At 42.4% G+C, this 25,416-nt stretch overlaps 1 protein-coding gene across 2 annotated transcripts in view; it reads right to left on the bottom strand.

The window, feature by feature from the left end:
• Window positions 1-1,654: 1,654 nt before the first annotated feature.
• Window positions 1,655-25,416, bottom strand: part of LOC147008825 (uncharacterized) — a 43,853-nt gene continuing 20,091 nt past the window's right edge. The window contains exons 4-6 of one of the 2 annotated variants that reach the window (XM_085864225.1): window positions 19,771-19,919; window positions 14,380-14,639; window positions 1,655-5,080 (exon numbers count right to left, since the gene is read on the bottom strand). In XM_085864225.1, the coding sequence (XP_085720351.1) occupies window positions 4,976-5,080; window positions 14,380-14,639; window positions 19,771-19,919 (514 nt within the window). In that variant the 3' untranslated portion in view covers window positions 1,655-4,975. Of the gene's footprint in view, window positions 5,081-14,365; window positions 14,640-19,770; window positions 19,920-25,416 lie in introns of both variants that reach the window. The other variant, XM_085864226.1, reaches the window with a different exon arrangement.

The following is a 25,416-nucleotide window of genomic DNA, read 5'->3' on the forward strand; positions in this document are numbered from 1 at the left end:
CAATTCCTCCATCGATTCGGATTTTGGATATTCTAAAATGCAATAATGGCAAACTTTCTTCTTGGTGTGAGGTCAGAGGTCACAATATTAAAACTACAAGGTACTCATATCAGTTTCCTCATATATTAAGTAACAGGATAACAAATGTCAAAATTCTTTCGTTTAAAAAAAAAATTAAAAGCTTCAGATTAAATTTATTTTTCAACAAATCTGAGCATTAAAAAAGAAAAGAACTTTGAAAACGTTATTTGGTATGCAAGCACAAATCCTCTAACAGATTGAATGTGAAATGATACATTGACACCAACAGAAACAATTCCTGCATTATGATCATCCAAATATATATAATGACATTGTGCTATTTAAATAGATGCAAGCAATACTGGCAGGAATTTGTGAACAATAAAACTGGGAAGGCACTATAGAAGCATATCCCTCACCGAGTTCACCCTCAGACCCAGTGGTGACACGAGGGTTTGAGGCAGCAGGAGTCAATGTCCTTTAGTGCCCCCCCCCTAAAACATTGCCACCTGCCTCCTCCCCCAGATTGGTTGAAAGATTAATGCAATAGGCTGAAGTTGATGACCCAGTGCGACCTTCCATACCCACCATGCATGTGCCACAAAGTAGTGGGAGAGGGATACATATATACCCCCACTCCGACCCCAACCTACCAACCAAAAAGCCCAACATACCTACCCCATTCATTGAGGGTTATGTTACAGGAAACCCAGGATTTTGAAGACCTTAACAAGTGACTTGGCACAAATAAAAGCAGCTCTCACCGAACTTAACAATTTTTTGGTGAGTTCATGAATTAAATAGAATGGCACTCGTTAGAGTGCGCACCTCCGCCAGGTTGATCAGTTTACATATTTTATCCCAATGATAGGCTGGATCAGCATCCGGACCTTAACCAATATCTAATCGGCTTATTTTTGTCACCGACCCAACTCATCCACCAAGTTTTGTAATAATCTCTCCGCAACTTTTTCAAATATCATGCTAGATATCGTTTTTGGCCCCATCAATCAATGGTGAAGAATCACTTCAAAAATTATCGTATCCAGATCTTCACCAAAATATAAACAGTTTGTCCTTGTCACACACCCAACCTGTCCACGTTTCACCTGAATCTGTCCATAACTTTTTGAGATAACCTGCTCACAAACAAAGAAATAGGAAAAGGATGTCATACAGAGCATGATACTTGCAAAATCCACCCTCCTCTCCAAAGGTTGCCATGGATACATCAAATTGTCCATTCCATCAAGATTAAAATTGATAATTTTATTCCTCTTTTGTCCCACCTTTGGAATAAACTCTCACACTCTCTTCAATCGCATTCTTCCCTCCAGGCCTAAAAAACAGCTGTTCACCACCACCTCTTATCTTCCCCCATCCAAAACCTCGATATTTTCTACCACCGTTAATCCACCCCAAATCCACCTCCTTCAAATTCCCTGCTTTCCTTCCTGAAAGTCCCTGTAATGTCCATCTTGTATACACCGTGTTCCCTGCCCCATCCCTCTCCCTTCCACAGATCTCCGAATGTCTCTGTTCCCCACTGTTTTGTGCTTACTTCCCTCTTCTCATGCCCCCCCTTGCTGTGCGTTGTGTGTTAGCTCTCATACGAGCCTTGACAATGTATGCAAAAAAAAAAAAAAAAAAAAAAAAAAAAAAAAAAAAAAACCAAACTCAGGTGAATCGGATGAAAATTATGATTTTTTTAAGTTTGACCTTGAGTTAACCTTTTGACCTCAAACATAGTTCGTTTCCAAATTCAGTGATGCGCGATGCGATTGCTGCATAATTTTCAGGTTAATCAGATGAAAACTGATGATTTTTCAGATGAAATTTGATTTTAGAAATTTGACCGTTTGACCTCAAAAATAGTTGCTTTCCGAATTCAGTGATGGACTACGCAAATCCTGTTCAACTTTCAAGTTAATAGGATGTAAATTGATGAATTTAGAAGTTTGACCTTTGACCTTATGATCTCAAAAATGGATGGTTTCCCAAATTTAGTAATGCACTATGAAATTGCTGTTTAATTTTCAAGTCAATCTGATGAAAAATGACGATTTTAGAAATTTGATATCAAGATGACCTTTGACCTCAAAATCAATAGGCTTCTCAGTTGAGACGACCTCTACAACCTGGTAAAGTTTCATGACAATCCTTTTAGAATTGTGACCTGTAGGCGATTGACAGACAGACAGAATTTACAAAATCAACTGATCAATATCCTTGAAAATTCTTCAATTTTACAAGTAACAAGAAAGACGCCGTGCATAGCACGATACTTGCGAAATCCAAACAAACAATAGTTGCCATGGAAACAGCAATTTGGTAATTTGGAAAATTTGACCTATCAAATGTTTTACCTGATGGAATGTTGCGCAAAACAAATTTGGTTGATACATTTTCTAATTGTGGCCTAATAGATGTTTTACATGTTTTGGATGGCATTGACCTTAACCTTTGACTAATTTTGACCAGATTTTATACACATATGTTACACATTCACACAAATAACCTGTGCAAGTTTCAATCTTCAACTGAAAAACAAAATGCTTGTTTGTTTGTTTTTTTTTCTTCCTCTTTTTTTTCTGCCACTGTTAGCTGGTCTGCGATGGCAAAGTGACAGGCCCATAGACTCCGCTTCATGGCGAGAAATTCCAATGACCATAAAGGCCTTGGTTTCCACGGCGTCAAGCTGAGAAAGGTGTGAGGAAGGGGGGCCAGCCTAGAGGGGAGTAGCACTCCATCAAACTGTGGATGAAAGCCTTGTAGGTGGATAGGAATTAAACAAACCCGGTTTGTCAGATCAGAACAAAATTGCCATCTCTAGATAGCCAAGAGCAATGCGCATTCATGCTTAATTTACATCATTAAAGGTCAAGGTTAAATGGCAGTATAAAAAATCAAAAAAAATCATGGTTTTATTTTATATTTAATCATTGATACATTTTACCAAAGTGGAATCTCAAAGACCGCTTGGCCTTCCAAGATGTTTTTGCATCATAATAGTAAACCTGCACTGAAGTTATGCACCTGATATTTGATTGGTGTCCTTGGCCTACTTTTTTCGGATTGTGATCTAATTTTAAACTACACTCTCGTGTACAGCTTTGAGGCTGCTGGTTGCATCGTTGGTTAAGCCGCTGTCACAACTTGACGTTTTAGCCAGCACATGTTGACGTATGAAAAATTTGGCGAATACGCTGGCACACGTCGAATACGTTATGGGTAAGTTTTGTATACGTTAAGAGCATGCTGAAGCACGCTGGCATACGTCGTAGTACGCCGAGCTCGTCGACAAATTTTAAGCATGCTCAAAATTTTTCGACGTATGCCAGCGCATGACTCACACGTTCCGCATACGCTGGCCATAAGTTGTAGGCACGTTATGCGATCGTTGACACACGTCGACACGTTACTTGTAAGTTACTCATAAGTCGAAATACGTCGAGATAATGTGTAGCGTACCCGAAACTTATTTCTAACCTATGAGTAACGTGCTTTGAACCTATGTGTAACGTATCTCCAACGCATATTGACGTATGTAGACGTATTTGACGTCTTCCGGACGACCACAGAACTTACTGAACGTGTTTCTAACTTACAGCTACGATATAATGGCGTATTGGCAGCGTTTAGGGGAATTGGTATATAAAAATGGGGTTCACAGGAGGAACCCGTCAGTGTTCCAGACTCCATGATGAGCAGATGTCCATGTCATCCGAGAGATGGAGGATCCGGCAAGGCTGAGACGAGAATACCGACGAGCTGTCCTCCAACATCAACATGACCTCATCGATTTGACACTGTACCAGTTGCGTGCCAATAGAGCCAGGAGAAGAAGAGGTGAACGGAGGAGAAGGAACTGGGCGACCTCTCCGTCAGAGGGTGAGCGTCATGGGGAGGGTGTGGGTGATGATGGATCCTCCTTGCGTCCGCGTCCACGTCCACGGCCACGGCCAGGAGACTTCTTGGCAGCATTCTTCAAAGTTTTCTTCGGCATGACGGTGATGTTGACACTTCGATGTCTCATGCGGTTATGATTTGAATCGTCGAGCGGCAGCCTTTTAATAGGCTACGACACGTGATCGTCGGCGATACGCTGCCACGCTATACAAAAGTTCGACTATCGTTGGGCAAAAGTTGTGAACGCCGACAACACGCTAAGCATTCGTTGGTATAAGTTATCTATAAGTTATCGAAACGTTCTGTGTACGTTACTAATACGTTATGCATACGTCCAACTCGTTATGAATACACTATTATACGCCCAAAATTGAAAAAAAAACATCAATAGTTCAGCGTACACCAGCATTTCAGATAAATTTTGATACGTTACCATACTCTGGCTAAATCGTCAAGGTGTGACAGGGGCTTCAGGGACGTGACTATGGCATTGATGCAGTGCCCCTTTTTGTTCACAACTTGAATAATTTTCCTCCGATTTTCATGATGTTGAGTTTTTTGGGATAGATTGTAGATGGGGACACATTTTCATAATTTACACTCCAACCTTAAATGATAAAGGTCAAGGTCATATGGCAGTCCAGAAAAAAGTGCCATCGTTGGACCATGGGCCAGTGGAAGCTTAGCCTTGGCGATCACTTTGTGATCGCAGAAATCTAGTTTAGCTTATTGCTATATTATTATAAAGCTAATTAATCGATATGCAAAGTGCTTAGAAACGACCATATGAAGTACTTAATAAATGTAATTCATTGTTATTATTACACACCCATCAGCATTGTGAGTGACTGGAAGCTCTAAAATGATTTGCTAAAACAAATGCACAGTATAATAGAAGCTGAAGGATGCAGTTGATAATTGGTACATGCTTTACAGTAGAAGCAGTAGCAGTCAATAGAAAATAAATCGAATAATAACAAACAGTTGTAAAAAAAAAAAAAAGGTCTCGTCAATTTGAATGGTCTTCAGAATGTATCGAATATGATTATCGAGTCTTCTCGAGTTTGCATGTAGAACAGTGAGACATGCAGGGACTATTGATATCCATTGAAGGTGGGATTGCCTGGTAGGTGTTTACCTTCTTGCAATCCTGTGAATGACAGATAACAATCAACATTAAATTAAATAAATAACGATTAATGTCCACAAAAAATTGTTGGCCTATTTTGTTTGTGTTCACAACCATCAAGTTAAAAATTTGACATTAACAGATGAACACAAGATGAATGTGGTTGGCAGGTACCCATATTGTTATAATGGACCCCTAAAAGGGATGGGGTTGGGTGTGGGGGGAGGGGGGTGATAGGATTGCATCAATGAAGATGAATATGAAAAAAAAAATTCAAGCTATCTTCCCCATAGCTAGTTGAGCGTATGAAGTTTTGCATCTACAAGTTTAGCGGTTCTGGAGAAGATTTCTTACATTTGTATTTTCAATCCAAAATGGCAGCCAAACCATGTGACCGACAACGGCATAAATATATTCTTCACTCACATCGGATCGTTTATCAGATATATGGTTTCAGTTTTTTTCGGATAAGGATTTTGATTCAACCAATTATGGCTGGAATACCACTACACTGATGACGTCATATTAAACACCCTATATACCCCATTGGGAGTTTGTGACATATGGGCGTTTCAATTTTTTTTTTTTGTAAAGTGGTTTCAGAGACCCATAGATGACATTAGAGTTATCAACAGAATATTATCCATGGTGAGTCCCTCCGATGTTAAATTTCGCATCAATTGGACAAGGGGTTGCAAAGGAAAAAAAATTAAAGTGAAAATATATAGACAAGGACACACACACACACAGACAGACAGACAGAGACAGATAGACACGGGTGTTACAATCGTCTCGCAACCCCTTTGGGGCGAGACTAATGATGTACCAGCTACTGGCTAGACAGTGGCAATCTGGTAAACTGTTTACATACAGTATAGGGTTAGTCAGTTGCTATGTATGCTGGTACCAAACCTGCATCTGTATAATTGGAGAATTGCTTGCTTGCTGGATGTTCGTGAAAAATGAAGTTGAAAAACTGTACAAAGACAACCGATCCCAAGAAACGTATAACCAAATTCAGTGCTAGATCCTTCAAACCCAAACTGGGCATCACCGTTGTGGTTTCGGCGTCATTGGCTTCCCATTCGTAATAGTTTGCCGCAAGAGGCGGGCAGGCTGCAGGGCAAAGATCGTCAATTAGCTTCTCTGATGAGCTTCACAAAGATCTTTTCTGATGACGTATGGCAATCCAGCCAGAATCCTCCAGCCAACTTTTGGGGAGAACTCCCGACAGATTTTGGGTTATCATCTGAAGCACATTGTCCAAGTCGACCATGAATCTTCCAATTTAAATATCGTAACCTGATCTAGATCGGGTGACCCATCTTGTATACACACATTTATATACATACATACATACATACATACATACAGTGACAGTTGTCCGAGTCATCCCAGTTGCCCAGTCCGAATCCCGACAAATCAGTCGAAGCAGTTACACCAGTCCATTGGTCCTGATGCTCCAAGTGGGGTCACATGCTTCTTTGCCACACCACCACACTTCAGTGGAATGTCTGAGCCAACTAAGTGACGTGGTTTTTGTCCCTCATGCCCAGCAAAAAAATGGTAGTAGCAGCGGATACCATGCTAGACGCAGGGTACTGATCGTGCTGGGTAATAATCGACCAAACCCAATCTGTCCTTTAACCGACATTTATAACTCCTACAATTAGCGATTAAAACACTCAAATCACCCAGAGACCAAGTGGAATTATATGTATCAACAACAAAAAAATAATGAGACTTAAAATGAAGAAGCAATACCATTTATCTGAACCAACAACCCATACACACCCAAGAGTCAACGAACGATTGGTAGATCCTTAATTATCTAAGCACTTAACGGGCCCAATTCACACCTCTGACCAGAGAATCAGACGAGACTGAAAATACCGCTCGCTGTGTCTCGACAGGACGCAGCCTTATCCCAGGTGGAGACACACCTCACAGGGAAACCAGTTTATGCCACAGACACGGAGCCGGTATGAGGGGAGGAGTGGGCGCAGCATACAGTTGGAGAATGTCAGGAGGTGTAGCAGGAAGATGTGTCGTGCCATGGAGAAAAACCCTGCAATTCTCGTGCAGTTTACAGCATGGTCTCTTGGCTTTCCTCCTCCGCGGTTCACACCACACCCTTTTATATCCTCTGCCTCCACCCACAGCCATGATGCCACAGGTTCCACTCTTCTTGGCTGCCAGTGGCTAGAGTCCCAGTTTGTGTGCAAGCAATCCACCCTGACCTTTCACCCAGATGGTGCCAACAAGACCAATGAAATGCGGGTCGGCTTTTCCCACCAAAACTAATGCACAGGGCCTTTCAGGTTGTTAAAAATACATAAAGGATAGATTACTATGGGATAAATCATGAAAAGGGTGTAAAGGGAGAGCGGTTTTAGACAAACACAAGTGGGGAGAGAAGACGACAGCTGTAATATGCTGTGAAACTGAATATAGAAACTCGCCAATGAGCTTTGAGCTGGGTTTCGACGAATGGGAGAAGGTGTTACAGGTGGGAGAGGCTGGAGATATGGACGTGACCTGAGCTAATGAATAAAGTGATTGCCGTTCAATAAAAGATATGTGTTTGTACGTGCTGTGAGCATTCATAAAACACACACCACTACATCTGGAGATGAGGATTTCCTGCTTAGAATAAAGCTGAAGAATCTACGTGACGAGTTGCAGACCACGTGGGCTGACAATAGAATGTCAATTTCACTACCCCACTTCGACAAGTTTCCAGTCGACAACGATGAAGCTACTGTACTGTCAGCTCAAGGTGGAAGAAGTAGCATGTCAGGTTTGAAAATCTGATGACTGAACTGAATATTACGAAGAATACTCAGAAGAAAGCTCCGTTTCTGCGCATTATGCAGGTGAATAGGTATATGATACGTACAAATCCCTACCAGCAGCCGAGCAAGGTGATGTTTGAGCATATATCACGGTTGTCGTAGCTCTCACCAACCACTTCACACCAAAAAAGAACACCGATTTTGAAACATTCAAATTCAGACAGCTGAAGCAGAATGCTGGTGAAACAATACAGTTTTTACACTCGTCTACGACTTCACCGACCAGGACAGGGAAGTGAAGAGCAAAATTCTGCTAGGATGCAGCTCTCAGCGGTTAAGACGACGTGCTCTCCGAGACGCAGATACGACGCTGTGGTCCCTGCTTGACCAGGCGCATGCCCTCAAAATTTCTGACGCCCAAGCCAGTCAAATGGATGGGAGATCCTCTATATCTGTAGATACCATACGTCAGCACCAGTCTCATTCGTTTTTTAATGGATCCAAGAGAGGAGGACGTCAATCAACCTTCCCTGCATCCGGTCGATGTCACCGTGGACAGAACCAACCATCTCCATGGTCAACACGCCCGATGACGCAGAACTCCAAGGACTGTGGGTGGTGTGGTGGACAACCACATCCCCGAGAGGGGTGCCCTGCCAGAGACGAGCTATGTCGCAACTGCTCCAAGAAGGGACACTGTGCCGATATTTGCCGATTGGGTGACTGCAAACACAACATCCACCAAACCCCATGTGAGGAACGTCAAGCATCCAGCAACTCGATACTCTTCGGATGTAGAATACGTGTTTGGCGCGTCTTGCAAGAAACCAACGACACCCGTCAACAACATTGACATTCAAGGTGAGTCCGTTCCTTTCATAATTGACACGGATGCTTCTGTGAACATCATGACTGGACAAACATTCATGAAAATGGAATTCACTGCAGTGCATGCTGAAAGTCTTCCTTTCCATGTCTGCCAATCTATGCATCCGGGTCATGCACACCTCTGCCAGTACGTGGCCAGGTTGGCCTTAAAGTCAAACACAAGGACAGTGAGATATCGGCCTCATTTTTCATTGTTCAGACAGGAGCTAGGCTCCATAGTGGCAATCTGAAAAGCGCTGACAGAGCACAGAAGCTTGTTCACATCAACGTTGCATTTACCGCATCTCGAGAAATGACTGAAGATCTACAGAAAGAATACCATGATATCTTCACTGATATTGGGAAAATGAAAGATGGCAAGATCAAGCTGTACGTCGATGAAACGGTTCAACCGACAGCTCAGCCACATTGACGCACCCCGAACCATATGCAGAAGCAAGTAGAAGAGCTCGAATGCCTCAAGAGCCTGGTCATTTTTGAAAAGGTCGACGGCCAAACTCCCTGGGTTTCTCCCATCGTAGCAGCACCGAAGCCCAAGATGTCCGAGGAGAATTGCATCTGTGTCGACATGCGACTCCCAAATAAGGAGATCTAAAGAACCACACATCATGCCAACAATCGATGACATTCTTATGCAACTGAACACATCAACCGTGTTCAGCAAGCTCAATTTGAACTCTGGATGTCACCAACTGGAGATAGACGAGTCGAGAAACATGACCACATTCTCGACCCATGTTGGACTGAGACGTTACAAACGTTTAAACCTAGGTGTCCATGAGTGCAGCCAAAATTTTTCAAAACCACATCGCTGAGATTTTCGCCGACATCCCTAGAGCCCTCAACACCAGCAATGATACCTTGATTCATGCCAAGACCCAGACCGAGCATAACAACACACTGACTAAAGTGTATGCTCGCCTCCGAGAAAGACACCTGACACTCAACAGAGGAAAATGCAAATTCCACAAGGACACAATAGAATACTATGGCTGCATTTTTGGTAAGAATGGTATCTCGCCTAACCCAAAGAAGATGGAAACTGTCCACAAGATATCGAGGCCCGCTAGTGCAAAAGTAGTACGAAGCTTCCTCGGCCTGACCAACTACATTTCATTCTAGATTGCACCAAGATCACGAAACCACTGAGAGATCTGATACGCAGCGATGTACTATGGGAGTGGACGTCTGAACATGAGATGGCTGTAAAAGAACTTCAGTCACGTCTGACTAGTTCTCCGGTCATGGCCTACTGCAGCCCCAACTTGGAAACAGAAGTTGTTGTGGATGCTGGATCCGATAGCATTGGGTCAGTCCTAGCCCAACGAGATGAGAAGGACATTAATCACATCATCGCCTATGCTGGTCGTGCACTCACCAACTTGGAGTCTCGCGATTCGCAAACAGAGCGTGAAGCACTAGCGGTAGTTTGGGCTTGTGAACACTTCCATCTCTAGGTTTATGGCCATCACTTCACAGTCATCTCTGATCACGAGCATTTGTAAGGTATCTACAACTCACCCACTTCTAGGACCTCCGCCCGCATTGAACGGTGGAACTTATGGCTTCAGGCGTACAATTCCACGCTTCGTTACCAGTCATGCAGCAAGAACCCGGCTGATTACTTCAGTCACACCCCAGTTCTGACAGCTGATGATAAGACATCCCATGAGTCAAGAGTGGCAGATGAGTCCGTCAACTTTGTACTCCACCACATGGTGCCAAAGTCAATGACGCTTCATGAAATGAAGAATGCAATGCGAGCTGACCCCACTCTACAAGCAGTGATGAATGCAGCGCATCTAAACCAGTGGCAACCATCTCAAGACTATTCAGGTGATGGCTCAGCATTTCAGAAACTGAAGGCTGTAAGAGATGAACTGTCCATCAGTGATGAGCACAAAGTTCTGCTATATGGTACCCAAGTCACTCCAGCAGCGAGTCATCGATATCACCCATGAAGGTCACCAAAGCATCAGCAAGATGAAGAGATTAATCTGCGAGAAAATGTGGTTCCCACACATCGACCGCCGAGTTGAGACTACTGTCAAATCCTGTCTTACCTGCCTTGCCACAACTCCAGAACACTTCAGAACCCCTCCGGATGACCGAACTGCCTCCTCATCCTTGGGCTGAAGTGAGCGTCAACTTTGCTGGACCCTTTCCATCGGGAAAATATCTCCTGGTGGTCATCGACTCTTACTCCCAGTTCCTTGAGGTAGACATTCTGACCTCTAACAGTGCGAAGGCAGTGATCCCACGACTTTACGCGATCTTCACCCACTATAGTGTTCCTGATATTGTAAAGTCAGACAATGGTCCCACATTCAACAGTGCTAACTTTGCACAATTTGCTGCACACCTCGGTTTCAAGCACCGATCCATCATCCCCTTATGGCCACAAGCCAACGGCGGCATCGAAAGATGTATGCCTATGCTCAAAAAAGACCATCCAGGCTGCACAAATTGAAAGAAAGGTGTGGAGACAAGAACTTTTAAAGTTCCAACAAAACAACAGAGCCACACCACACTGCAACACAGGCATTAGCCCTGCTGAAGCGCTTTTTGGCAGCAAGATGAAGACCAGACTCCCTGAAATTGCCAGTGAGAGAAGAACTTCACCATTGGACAACACAATCCAAAAACATGACATCAACATGAAATTAAAGATGATAAGCTATGCCAATGCCCGAGACCATGCAGCTCATCTAAACATTCAGGTGGGCAACACTGTCCTCGCTCGACAGAAGAGAGTGAACAAATTCACTCTGTTCTATGACCAATCACCTCTCGAGGTTACAGCGAAGAATGGCTCAATACTGACTGCAAGGACAGCAGATGAGCAAGTCACCAGGAAACTGTCTTTCTTCAACAAAGTCCCACAGACGTCTTCCCAGGAGATCTCCCAGCAAATCCTTGATTTTAACGAAAATGGGAGAGGTGGAAAAGAACCCCAAGCTTCTGAAGAAGACACTTCAACCAACAACCTCGAGTCAGAATGACAACCCCAGAGAGCCCGAAAGAAGCCCCAATACCTGAAAGACTGTCACCAAATAGTTTTCACATTCAACATAACAAACTGAAAAGAGAAGTCATGTACATTGCCAGAAGGGAAGTTCTTAAAGCCAATAATCACTTTGGTTTCTTCCTTCTCGCGCTTTTGAGTTTTTTCAGATGACTCGTGTTTTTTTTTTTTCTTTTGAAATACTCCTTTTATCATCTTGCCAGACAATATTATCACTAGTCAGTTTTGTTTGAATTTTACTGCATCACAGTATGACAAAGTGTCAAATGACAAAATCTACAAACTGTTTGAAATATTGTCCAGAGTAGCATTAATAAGGATTGATAATTATACAGTGTGCATTATTCTTTTCATTCATCTCCCAACAAATGTGAAGTTTACTACTAAGGTGGGGAGGGTTGTCGTATTCTGTGACACTGAATATATAAAATAGCTAATGAGATTTGAGCTGGGTTTCGACAAAATGGGGAAGGCGTTCTGGGTGAGAGAGGCTGGAGACATGGCTGTGTAGATCCATTTTTTATCATGAGTTTGAAGGTGATAAAATAAATAAATTGATGATGATTAAAACTTGATATTAAAATAAAATATATTAAACCTGAAACAAAAATGTAATCAAATATGGTATGATGTTTTTAGCTTGCCTGTTTGAAGAACAGAGAGCTATAGCGATACCCCTGGCGTGAGCGTGAGCGTGAAAATGTTAATTTTTTTGTATTACGGAAAAACTCGACGGATTTCGACGAAACTTGGTGGGGGGGGGGGGTTAGGTATGGTCCAAGGATCATGCTATTAGATTTTGGACTTGGTCCCCCCCCAAAAAAAATTGAGAATTTTTTTTTGCATTTCTACATGTTTAAAGTCATTTCCAACCCCCCCCCCCAAAAAAAAATTGTTAGAGAAAAAAAAATTTTGCAACTTTTTTTTTTTTCGACAAAATTTCGATTTCTTTTTTTTGCATTTCTACATGTTTTAAGTGATTTCCAACCCCCCCCCCCAAAAAAAAATTGTTAGAGAATTTTTTTTTTTTGCATTTGTACATGTTTTAAGTGATTTCCACCCCCCCCAAAAAAAAATTGTTCGAGAAAAAAAAATTTTTGCAACTTTTTTTCCAACAAAATTTCGAAATTGTTTTGCATTTCTACATGTTTTAAGTGATTAGGATTTCGACGAAACTTGGTGGGGGGGTTAGGTATGGTCCAAGAATCATGCCATTAGATTTTGGACTTGGTCCCCCCCCCAATTTTTTTTTTGCATTTCTACATGTTTTAACTGATTTGCACCCCCCCCCCCCCCCAATAAAAAATTGTTAGAGAATTATAAAAAAAATATTAATTACTAGACTCGTCTTTTAAAAACGATAAATGTACAAACAGGCAAGCATTGGGTGGCTTTGACACCAACTCTGGTTAAGTATGTATCCATCTGGAATTAACATAATTATATTTCTTCTTTGTATGGAAAGATCACCTGTATATTAAAAGTGTAAACAGGTTGAACTTTGCCAGAAAGTTGAATATAAGAAGAATTGCCTATCATTCTAAAGCTATCGAAAGGAATTTTTATAAAAGACACAAACAAGTTGGAATGTGGATTTAAGAAAATGTCCAGATGTATCCACTAAGTTCTAGTCGCTTCAAGATAATATATCTTCCCAGTTTTGTGAGAAGCAGACTGACTTTTGACCTACATATGATGGAAACTTGTTTTAATGACCATTGGAGTTGGCGTTTGACATCATTCTAGCATTCTGTGCATTTTCTGTATTAGGAAAAGATTAACATGTCTGGATTTAAAATATGTGTTACAACCATTCAAGCAGGAGCTGTCTAAGAAGACTGAAGACAAGTTTCACCTGGAAGATGTCAAGACCAAAGAAACTGGTGCCAGTGCCAGTGCCAGAGCTAATAAAAAACTGTGTCTTACTGAAAACCATATAAAGACTAAGATTCTCCATTTGTATTTGAGAGATCTGGAATGAGTTTGTTTGTTCAGAATCTCCTTTGCGTGCATAATACTTAAGTGTTTGTCTGTTTAATAAATAAATGTTTTAATTGTACTGATGACCAAGAGAAACCAAAATTCTTTTACAATTGCGACCTGAGCGAATGAATAAAGTGATTGCCATTCAATAAAAGAGCCTGCCAGGTTTTCTTTGAGCAAACCTAGCTGTGTTTGTACATGTGAGTGTTAGTAAAACTCACACCGCTACATGAGCTTTCTACACAATGATGCACATCCTATATCACAATTAAATTACTTCATGCTTACGCTAACACATGCACTATGGGAAATAACCATCACTATAAAATGCAAAGTTTCCCCAAAGAAGGCATTCCCACAATACACACATACATACATACATACTGTACATACATACATACGAGATGCCAAATAACCATGGTCCATCAGAATTAAAAACACGATTGTCCTGCCTGAGTTACAGACAAATAATTTTGTTGCATAAGTATTATAATAGGAACATAACAATATATGGAGTATTGGAGTTTTGTTTTTTTCCCCACAAATTAACGATGTGGGAAATCCATTGACTTCAACAAATTATACAAAAGCGTAAAATTATGCAAATAATCTCACATTCCTGTGGCAACCTCATATGGTGGTGGTGGCATAGAAGAAACATTTTCAGGATATGGTCCCATCAAAGTCCCAGGAGCAGTTGGTTGAAAAGTAGGAGCTGTTGGATAAGGGGCCGGGCCTCCTGGATGCATGGCCGGGACTCTAGGGTACGCGGCCGGGACTCCAGGGTACGCGGCCGGGACTCCAGGGTACGCGGCCGGGACTCCAGGGTACGCGGCCGGGACTCGAGGGTATGCGGCCTGGACTTGGTTTGAGACGTGCATTTGTTGAACTGGAAATTAAAATAGCAGCATTCATAAAATGTGTAAATACAGTACATTTTCTCAAATAAATCTCTACAAATGCAAAAACCAACAACCAAATTGTAGTAATCATGGAGTACGGTAGTACTCCATGTAGAGGGATGATACTGAGGAAAAAAATGGCCACCCATCCAAATGTGTACACAATGATAGGCTTATAAAGTACTATAGAGTGAAGTCATAAGCCTGTAAAGCCATACCTTTAATTCTCGAGCGTTTTCTGAACGAGCAAGACTTACAAAGATGCCAGAATATATCGCTAAATCCCCAATTTGTACTTCTTCCTCATCTTCTTCCCCTCTCAAAACAATGTTAAACTGTAGCCTGACCAACCTCCATAACTGCTGAAGCCATGATGGTGATTCCAAAGTGAGGAAGTTGCTTTGTCTCTGGGCTGTTGCAAGCAACCCAAAATTAAAAAAAATATATATAAAACAATCATTTTATTGGGAAAATAAATCGAATGTAAATGTAATTCAACTAAACGAGGACAGGATTGTGGGAGGGGGGGGATGGACAGAACCATTCCAAAAGTGATACATATTCAAACCATTCCCCTAATCAACTGAAACAAGTATTAAAACAATTTAATAACATTGATGGATTTAATCCATGTAAAAATAACAAAACAGAAGAAAAAAATCGTTAAAAAAAAACAAAAAATCGATAATCTCATAATTCCCTAGATGTGGTAATCCACACTGTGCACTGAACCAAAAGCCAGGATTAAGGGGGGGGGGGGGGGTAGAGGGATGTTAAGAGAATAGGAGTCATTAAAAAATAATAATAATAAATGTTGTTCCATCACAATCCCACACCAAAAGTAAAAAGTTAAAAGATGTCATGATGGTAATCCATAGAAGAATCGAGGTGTCATAATGTGGTAGCATTCCAAGCTTGTTTGGTTTTTTTTTTTTTAAGATATCATCGCTCTATGTTTATACATTTTTTAAATGTTTTTTTTTTCTTGTATAAATGATGATTAACTAAAGTATTCTTATTATTACCCCACGTGCGTGAAGCAAAAAGCGGGGTTAAGCAATAGGTCGCGTACCTACGGATGTGTCTGCATTTTGTTAAGAGCGTAGATCGAAAACCGGTCAACGGAAGAAATTGAAAGTTTACCACGTTACATAACCATTTGATATTGTGTAGCCTGGTGTTGGCTTTATGGTTAGTGTGCTGAGCTTGGGATCCTGGGGTCCTGAGTTCAAATCCTGCTTTCTCCCGTTGAATTAATACCAGATGGGGTTGACTCAACTTGTCATCCTTCCGAGGTCAGCAAAATAAGTACCAGCTTGCCGGGATGATTGAGCCATTCGAGTATCCTACGTTGGAGTGGCGACCCATCTAGGATTGTGCCCAATAACCCAGGAGACTGCTTCGGCAGCACCGACGCTCTGCACAGAGAATGGTCCCAATTGATGGATTTGATATAGCGCATATTAATTGGATGATGCCCGCCCCACTTAGAACTTACATGGTGAATTAAACAAAGTCTCATGCCCAGAGACAATGTCACTTCCTTGTGTGTGAGAAATTGGAATCATTGGAATCGCTTCAGCCTCTAATCGTACTCGGCTGGTGAAAAAAGAAAAGCAACCAATAAGTCCACTTTGGTGTTTTAACGATTTCCTGATTTATACTTTGGCGATCTGTTCTGGTGTCTATCAGCCTTGGTAGTTATGAAAACACTCGAGAACGAGAATAAGATATACTTTGTAAAGGCTTATGAATGTACCCTCTAGCAGGCTTTTCAAAGTATAATTTGTACACATTTACCTCCAGAAGTGGAGATAGATGCAATTACAAATTTGTCACCAGAAGAGTTGGCTCACACCAAGTCCTTCTCAAGACTGTGCGGTGTAAGTATTCTACGAACACCAGCTAGTTATTAAATAAAGATCCATCATCACAATTCACTCGAAGAATTCTCTGGATGTTGAAATACATTTTGGCTTTGAGAAAACAGTGCACTTGACACATTCCTAGCAACTCAGCAAAAGGCATGCTCTGAGCGTCAGAAAGGTCTTTCTGTTAATTATTATGGTGTACATATGGTCTCCGGTCATGTTGGTCAAGCTCACATTGTTATGAAACACTTTTTCCCAAGAATCAGCTGATCTCTGTCCAAGAGAGTAGGAATCCCAATGACGATGTTCTTACTCACATCCTGCACACAGCTGCTTCTTAAAAAACATATGTGACTTCTTCCATAAACCAACCATTTATCAATTTAACATCAAAATATCACATAAACACATTTTTTTGAAAAAATAAAAAAAAATGCACCTGTGAGAGAAGAAAATTCCCAATATATCAAAATGTGGTTATTAAAAGGTAAAAAGAGGAGACATATGAGAGCGAGATAAGCAGCTCCGAGAGAACTTTAAAAATGCCAGGAAAAGCAAAGTTTACAATAATTATATGACATATGGTCATAAAACGTGCTCTCCTATAGAGATAATTACAAACAAACAGCGCAAGAGATGTTTGGTTTGCGCAATATTGAGGATAGAGGAGACAGATAGTCTTTGCTGTATAAAGTGTAGACAAATGGCACACCAGAGTATTATAGTACGAGTAGGGTACACGACATTGCTTGGTCCTGTTCTAATCCTGTTGGCATTTTGAAGAAATCACATTGATTTTTTTGTTTTTTCTATTATTTTTTTTGTGGAAACCTAAAACACTTCCCTACACCCACTAAAGAATAGGGTCAGGGATCATTTAATATTACCTTTTAAAAAGCTACAAAAAGGCTTCGGCAATATAAAGGGATTAAATATATATAGAGGCCTATATTAAATCCAAAATAAATCGAACTCTTTATTTATTTTATTTTTTTGCTGAAAACACTCCTGAAACTCACTGATGAACCTATGAAAGTTTGACGAAGACCCGTTTGACCATCTCTGAGAAAAATGGCCACATGGATACGTGCGTGCACGCACACCTTACAAATACGTTGGGGTAGAAGAAGCCACCAAATATGTCATTAACAAAAAAAATGTGCAAAGCAATTACCGAAGAATACCTGTGTAGAACGAGGCTGATCCTGAAAATATCCCTCTCCCCAAGGAAAAAAATCTAAGCCATAAACCAACTAGTAGTACCAGTGTTCTAATAAAGCTGTGGCATAGTAAACTGGCCACAAGAAGAAATAAAAAAACCAACTGGATTTCAAAACAAGGAAGAAACACACACACACACACACACACACACACACACACACACACACACACACACACACACACACACACACACACACACACACACACACACACACACACACACACAACTTTTCAGGAGGTACCGTAATGAAATCAACTCATGGTATTAAGCAGTTTCGGGCTCCTTCTAGATCTAGAATCATCACGTAGTTACAAGTGGTTTCCTAAAGAAATGGGCTTTCGGGAACATTCACGAGCAGACTATGCAAGTGGAAAATGGGAGTCGAGAAAGGGAAGAAGAAAAGCCAGTCACCAGTGCTTTGCTGTGTTTGTGCTATGCCCGACTGTTGGTTGGACATTGATCAATCAAAAACCCTTGGGTATTGTGACTGAGCCAAGAGTATTGGGAAGAGGAATCTGACAAGATTGCTGCCCGTCACCTGAGTTATTCACTGTGAATGCAAAAATCCTCAAACCGAAAGTTTGAGAGTTGCTCACTACTCTCCGACACAAGACCTGGTTCATCAAATTGCAAAAAGAAACAGCTTTTGCCCTATGACTCCTCAATTGTCTCATTATAACGTAATCACATGGATGCAACTCATCATCATTCCACTTTGTCTAGCTCTATTTTGGCTAAATGTACGAACATTCCACACCAAGTCCACTGCCCACTTGTCCCACCTATAATCGGTGAATAGCAAGACTGCCCTTGGCTTTTGTTCCATTAATGGACAAGCACGAGTCACCATGTCCCACAGCACACTGAAGTGTTTCCCACAAGGTACGATGAGGTCGGGTGCTACCAATCTGCTCCAGGGGCCACTCTTTACCTTATTACATAAACATGGTTGACGTGAGTCAGCCTATGTTCTCGCATCAGGCTCAACTTGGCCCATTCAAAATAGCTTTTGATTATCAACTAGGCATTCAATAGAGCACACACCTCCACCAGGCTGAACAGTTTATGTTTTGTATGCCAGCCACTGATGGGCCGGATCTGCATCCAAACCTTAACCCAAATCTAATCAGCTTGTTCTTGTCACCAACCAAACTCATCCATAACCCGTCCAAAACTTTTTGAAATATCGTGCTATATATCATTTTGGCGCCATCTTTCAATTATGAAGAATCACTTTTGAAAATTAAAAAACAAAAATTATTATGGCCAGACCTTCACCAAAATCAAAATCGATTCGTCCTCATCACAACCCAAACTTATCCACCGAGTGTGGTCCAAATCCATCAATATCGTTGAGATATCTTGCTGATAGACAGACAGACAGTCAGACAGACAGACAGGGGTGAAAACATAACCTCCATCCACCTTCAGTGACAGAGGTTAATATGAAGTGTCAGGATGTATGACGGACTTCCAGAAAAGCTGATGTGCATGATTGTTAATACACGTAACTCGATCGAGCCACAATAGAAGAAACATTGCTCGATTTCACATTTTTGACAACACTATTATCTCTTTGACTCTTCTTTTGTCCACAAACAAATCCCCTTTCAAATGCATCAAGTACAAATGAAACAGAACGAAAGTGTGTGTGCATGACATTGTAAACAGGCATGAAAAGGAATCGCTTGTTTATCCTCGGCTACAAAAATGAATAAAATGTTTGCTCATAACATGCATCATGAAGTCGGTGGACTTCCAATGTAGGATTGGCACGGACACTCCATCGGTGATGCTCCATTTGCTCAAAAAAATTTTTTTACGGATGTGTTGTATGAAACTTATTTAGTGTCCATGCCATCCCTACATGATACCAGCCTGTATTACCTCCATAGGCAACACAGGTGATGTTGTCTGAAACCAACATGGGCAAAGGGTCAAAATGAACCCAGGACCAGACAATTTGGAGGCAAAACAAATACATCAGCTGTAGAGGTGATATGAAAGTTGCGACAAGTTGTTCACCTGTGCGATAATGGATGTCACGATCACTGAAGCAGCAGCACTCACAACAATAGCAGCACAAAACACAGAGGGTGATCAGCACACCCAGAATGACCAGTGACCCGATGACGACACCCATGATGACCGAGGTCATGATACCGTCAGCCTCCCTGCAAACACACCAAAGCATTTAGAGTTAAAGAGCATTCGAGGTTTTTCCAGATATATTGAAACACCCGGAACATTATGAGATGAAAGAAAAGAAAAGAAAACATAATAATAAGTGGAAAAAAAAGCTATAACAGATTAAACTAAAAAAAAAAAGTCAAACCAAGTGTGGTGACACTAATGCTGACGAAAAGAGGAAGGAACACATCTCAACACAAAATCACCATCTTAGATTCATAGATCCATATCTTGGGAAAGAAACAACAGGAATTCAGCCTGAACGAACCTGCTCCGTCTTCGAAGTCAAAGTAGTACAATGCCAATGTGCTCGTTGAATAGGTTGCTCAAAATAAACAAACAAACAAACAAACTAGCAGTCATAGACTGGTACTTACGAAATCGTCAACTTGACCTCTGACCTTGTCTAATAAAAGCTGTCTCGAGAGAAGGTAGCGACGCAAACCAGAAGTTTCTATGATGATTCTGTATCAAACCATCAAAAATCGTAACGTCGACCGAAGCAAAAATCTCCATTTCTCCACGCAATATTATACCTTAACGTAACTCAACGACACGTCTGCTCGAGCGCACTGCATAATGGGACGACCCGTGATGCGTTGAGTGAAATATTTTTTTATACAATCTTAAAACGTCTCCAAAACATCCGATTTTTACCAGAATTTCGACAACCGAGTTTTAAGCATCCTAAGCGATCGCAAAAACCGAAGATAAAATTAAAGTCAAAGTTAAAACGAACTCGTAACGTCGAGCGAAGCAAAAATACTTCATTTGTCCACATGAATTTACGGAATTATGTTTGACCTCACTGTGACCTTGACCTTTGACCGATTTTGACCAAAATCTAATCAGCACCAGACATCACCCTCCTGAATCACGTGGTGTAATTTGACATTGGTAGCTTCTTCCGTTCTCGAGTTATCGTGCCTATAAACAAACAAACAAACAAACAAACAAAACAAACAGAAGTCATCAATATACTTACGAAATCTTTAGATTTCGTAAGTAAGAAACAAACAAATTAATTTAAAAAGTGATGAATTTTGGACACGTCCTGTTGATCAGGACACACGTGATCATAATCAGTGTGGACCAGGTTTCCTGCTCCCACAATAGCCACCGTGACATGCGTTCGAGTAGTTTAGATTTTATATATAAACGTTGGACGATGCCACTCCATGAAAGATACGTGATCGGTTGCAATTGTTCAATATTGCCTGAATTGGATTGATACAATTACTTTGGTAAACTTGAGAACATTGTCCATTTTTTTTTTTCGTTTCGCATTTCCATGTGGGAGATAATCGGGCCCATGAGAAGTAAACAGGCTATCCCACATAAAGCAAGTTTAATGTATTCAGATAATAAGATAATCTTTCAAGGTGGGCTGACATGATGGCCTCGACTCGAGAGATATGCACTCCACCGAGTGCCGTCCTAGTTTTGTGTTGCATTAACTTGACAGTGCTCAATTCCACATTGTAATGTATAGACATTTTTAACAACACAACTCAATGTCAATTATTTAACAAAGTTTGGGTGTCAAGCAATGTCATCACTGGTGAAGTTCTGTATAACTGATTACATTACAAACTCCCTGAATCACTGATTGTCATCACTTAAGGTTTGCGAGCCAGCTTCAATCATTCAAAGGGCGGAGGAGCTCCTTATGAGACAACGGCCACCCATATATAGTGCCCAACAGTGTCTGCAGATGTCCTCCTGCAGTGGGTTACTGTTTATAAGGAGGTTGGTGGTAGGATTTGCACTCAGGCCACCGTAAAACACTTCATCACAATGACAAATCAAAAGCAAAAATAAATCAGAAAACCCACTCCGTGGGAGTACCTCCTGTGCAGCTTCACTTTGCAGGACAGCTCACCGGATGACGGGATTGGGGCAAAGCCTTCGGAACCCCCCAATCTTTGATGATCGGAGGGAAACCACGGGGTAAGCTTCCAGGGTCAGATTGCGGTAGTGTGTGTCGGAGTGGTGCCGAGGTCATCCACCAGACGGTGGTCTCCTTGGATTAACCTGAAGCGGTCCCTTCAGGTGGGTGCCTGGAATGCCCTATCCCGAAGAGAGGATGATCACTTGTCTGTTATCATCTGAGCTCAAGCGTTTGTACATCAGAATTGCAGCACTCTCTGAGGTTTGGAGACCGGATTGCAGCAACATCAATGGCAGGTGGTTACACCTACTATTGGTCTGGTCACTCTGATAGTTACCATGCCCAAGGAGTTGCTGTAGCTGTGTCCAATAAGCTGACTCCAACGATAATTGAGGTAACACCGGTCAACGACCGTATTATGAGACGAAGTATTCATCACTCCTTAGGTGTCATTTCCCTGGTCTCTGTTTATGATCCGACTGAGGCAAGTGATCTCACTATGAAGGACACATTCTATGCCATGCTCGAGTCTGTGGTGGATCAGTACTCCAGGCGAGACACTCTTCTAGTCTTGAAGGATTTTAATGCATCAATTGGAACTGATAGAGATGGTTATGAGACGTGTGTTAGTTCCCATGGGTCTGGAACTGTGAACCAGAATAGCAATAAGTTTGTTGACTTTTGAAGAAGTCATGGATTTAGGGTAGCTTGATCAAGGTTTCAGCACCCACAGGCTCATCGCTGGACTTGGTATTTTAACAATGGTGGTGTGGCAAAGGAAATTGATCATGTCCTCATTGATGGTCACTGGAGGATGATTCAGAACTGCAGGGTCGACCAGAGTGCTCAGTTCCTCAATACTGACCACAGGCTTGTTCTTGCAACTCTGAAGTTACAGCGTAAATCCAGGAGAATGGTACCATCCCAACCTAGACTGGATGTTGGCAAGCTCAAGGATGAGAGGGTAGCTGAATTTACGAACAGGCTGAGCGGAGATTTGGGGGGTCTGGGTGTTTTGGGGGATCCTGAAGAGTTGTGGAGTGCCTTCAAGACCACCGTCCTTGATGTTGCCGGTGGATGTCTTGGAACTCAACGGAGGACAAATAAGAATTCTGTCTCTCAAGGGACACTGGATACCATTGAGCAGAGTCACAGGGCCAGGCTGAATGGCAGAGCTGAGCTGTTCAGGGAGCTGAGGCATAAAACTGCACATGCACAAAGGGTGGACAAGGAGGCCTATGTGTGAGGAATCTGTGTGGGGGTAGAGCATCACCTGTGTTCAAATGGTTCTCATCCAGTTTACAGGGGAATTTGTGCATTGTGTTCCTTCAAGACCGTCCCTCGGTGTACTGCAGTTAGAGTGGAGGGTGGTGGGCTCTTGACAGAGGAATCCGAAATGAAGGCCCACTGGGCCGGTTACTTTGAGTGGCTGGACCTGGCTGATCCACCAGCTTCCAGGGTCAGATTGCAGGGGTGTTACTATCCCTATTGCTGACCCTCCAATCAACTGCGGTCCACATTAGTTTGTGGAAACACAGACTGCGGTGAACCAGTTGTAATGGTGTAAAGCTCCTTGGATTTGTGGCATCCATGCTGATCTTCTCAAGGTTGGTGGAAATACTGTACTCGTGTCATTGCATGCAGTTCTGTGCTCTGCCTGGAACACAGGCATCATCTCAACTGACTGGAAGAGGGGCCTTGTTGTCCCTCTCTGGAAAGGGAAGGGTGATCGCCAAGACTGCAACAAATACCGAGGGGTGGCACTGCTCTCTGTGCTGGGCAAGGTCTTTGCTTGAATAATTATTGATGCGGTTCGCCACCATCTTCTTCAACACCAGCGTCCAGAGCAGTCAGGCTTTACACCAAAGAGGTCAACGATTGACCGCATCCTTGCTCTTCGGGTCCTCACTGAACGCAGACGAGAGTTTTGCAGGGGGCTCTTTGCAGCCTATGTTGATGTCTGAAAAGCGTTTGATTCAGTGATTTGGGATGCCCTCTGGAGGATTCTTGGTCTTCGTGGGGTGCCACTAAAACTGATCAATCTGATGTCTGAACAGCACTCTGGTACTGAGCGTGCTGTGAGATGTGGTGGCACCATCTCTGACTTACTTCCAGTTGTTACTGGAGTTTGTCAGGGGTGTGTGCTGGCTCCCACACTTTCCAGCACTTGTATGGACTGGATTCTGGGGAGAATTTCAGAGAAATAAAGCTGCTGTCCATCGTTTGGGAATGTCAAGATCTCTGACCTTGATTTCACAGATGATGCACTCATCTTTGCGGAGACTCCAGATATGCTTTTGGGGGCCCTCGAGGTGCTGAATGAGGAGTCGGAGTGGCTGGGATTATGGGTTTCCTGGGTCAAAACTAAGATCCAGGCTTTCAATGACATCTTGGATGCTGCTATCATGTCTGTACCTGTTTGTGGCGAGGATGTTGAAGTCAGAGAGAGATTCACTTACCTTGGCAGTGATATTCATGTCTGCTGGCTGTGAGCCGGAGGTCAACAGACATCTTGGTCGGGCCTGGGGAGTCATGGATTCATTGGATCATGGGGTGAGGCACTGCTGATATCTGTGCGGGATGAAAGTCCGAGTCTTCAGGTCCTTGGTGCTTCCAGTCTTGCTCCATGGATGCGAGCCATGGACTCTGACCATGGATCTGAGATGGAGACTTAATTCCTTTGGTACCAGGTCTTTTCTGAGATTCCTTGGCTAGCGCTGGTCGGATTTTGTGTCCAACGAGCGGTTGCTGAGAGAGACTCAAATGAGATATGTTACCTGCATAGTCCGTGAGCGTCAGCTGCAGCTGTATGGACATGTTTCTCATTTTCCTGATGCTGATCCTGCTCACCAGATTCTCTCAGTGAGGGGGCCGCGTGAGTGGAGGAGGCCAATGGGCTGACCACATGCCTCGCGGTTGCAGCAGATTGATCAACATCTCAAGGAGATGGGGATGGGCCAGGCATCTGCCAGGGGGGGTGGCCAGGGGGATGGCCAGACGGAGGCCCTTGGAGTACCGGCGGAAAATGGACACAGCGACGCGCTGCTCCGGTGCATCAGAAAGACATTCGGTCATCAAAGTTTGATGGGTTGGTTCCTCTAATACTCTCACCCCCCCCCCTTCCGTTTTTCTCACCTCGAGTTGCTTCAAATATTCAACCATTAGCTCTTCCACATGTGATTGCAGAACTTGTGTAATGTCAGCTTTCCCCACCTTATCAAAACCCGCTTTATTGACTTCGCCGAGGATAGCTTTCTTCATAGAGAACACAAAATCCTGGGCCGCGACACGGTGTATATAAAGTTTATGCGAAGCGTTCCCTGGGTGGGTGGACACACCGGTATTTATGGTACAGCATATAACTGTAGCTTTATTAAAACCAGGAAAACCATGAGTCTCGGTACAAAATTAGAGGTTTCAAGGCGTTTTGTTGCAGACGAACATGCGGTCGTTATCTGCCGTACACAACAGTACAATACAATGTTGCATAACTTTAATCGAGCATGTTCTCCAATAGATCAGTGAGGTAATAATAACCGGGACGACATTAAGCGAGGACTTGCTGTACAATACAATGGTAAGGCTAAATG

This window comes from Eptatretus burgeri, chromosome 18 (genome assembly GCF_056783735.1).
Source record: "Eptatretus burgeri isolate ZD-2024b chromosome 18, Ebu_testis_v1, whole genome shotgun sequence".
Classification (NCBI taxonomy): domain Eukaryota; kingdom Metazoa; phylum Chordata; class Myxini; order Myxiniformes; family Myxinidae; genus Eptatretus; species Eptatretus burgeri.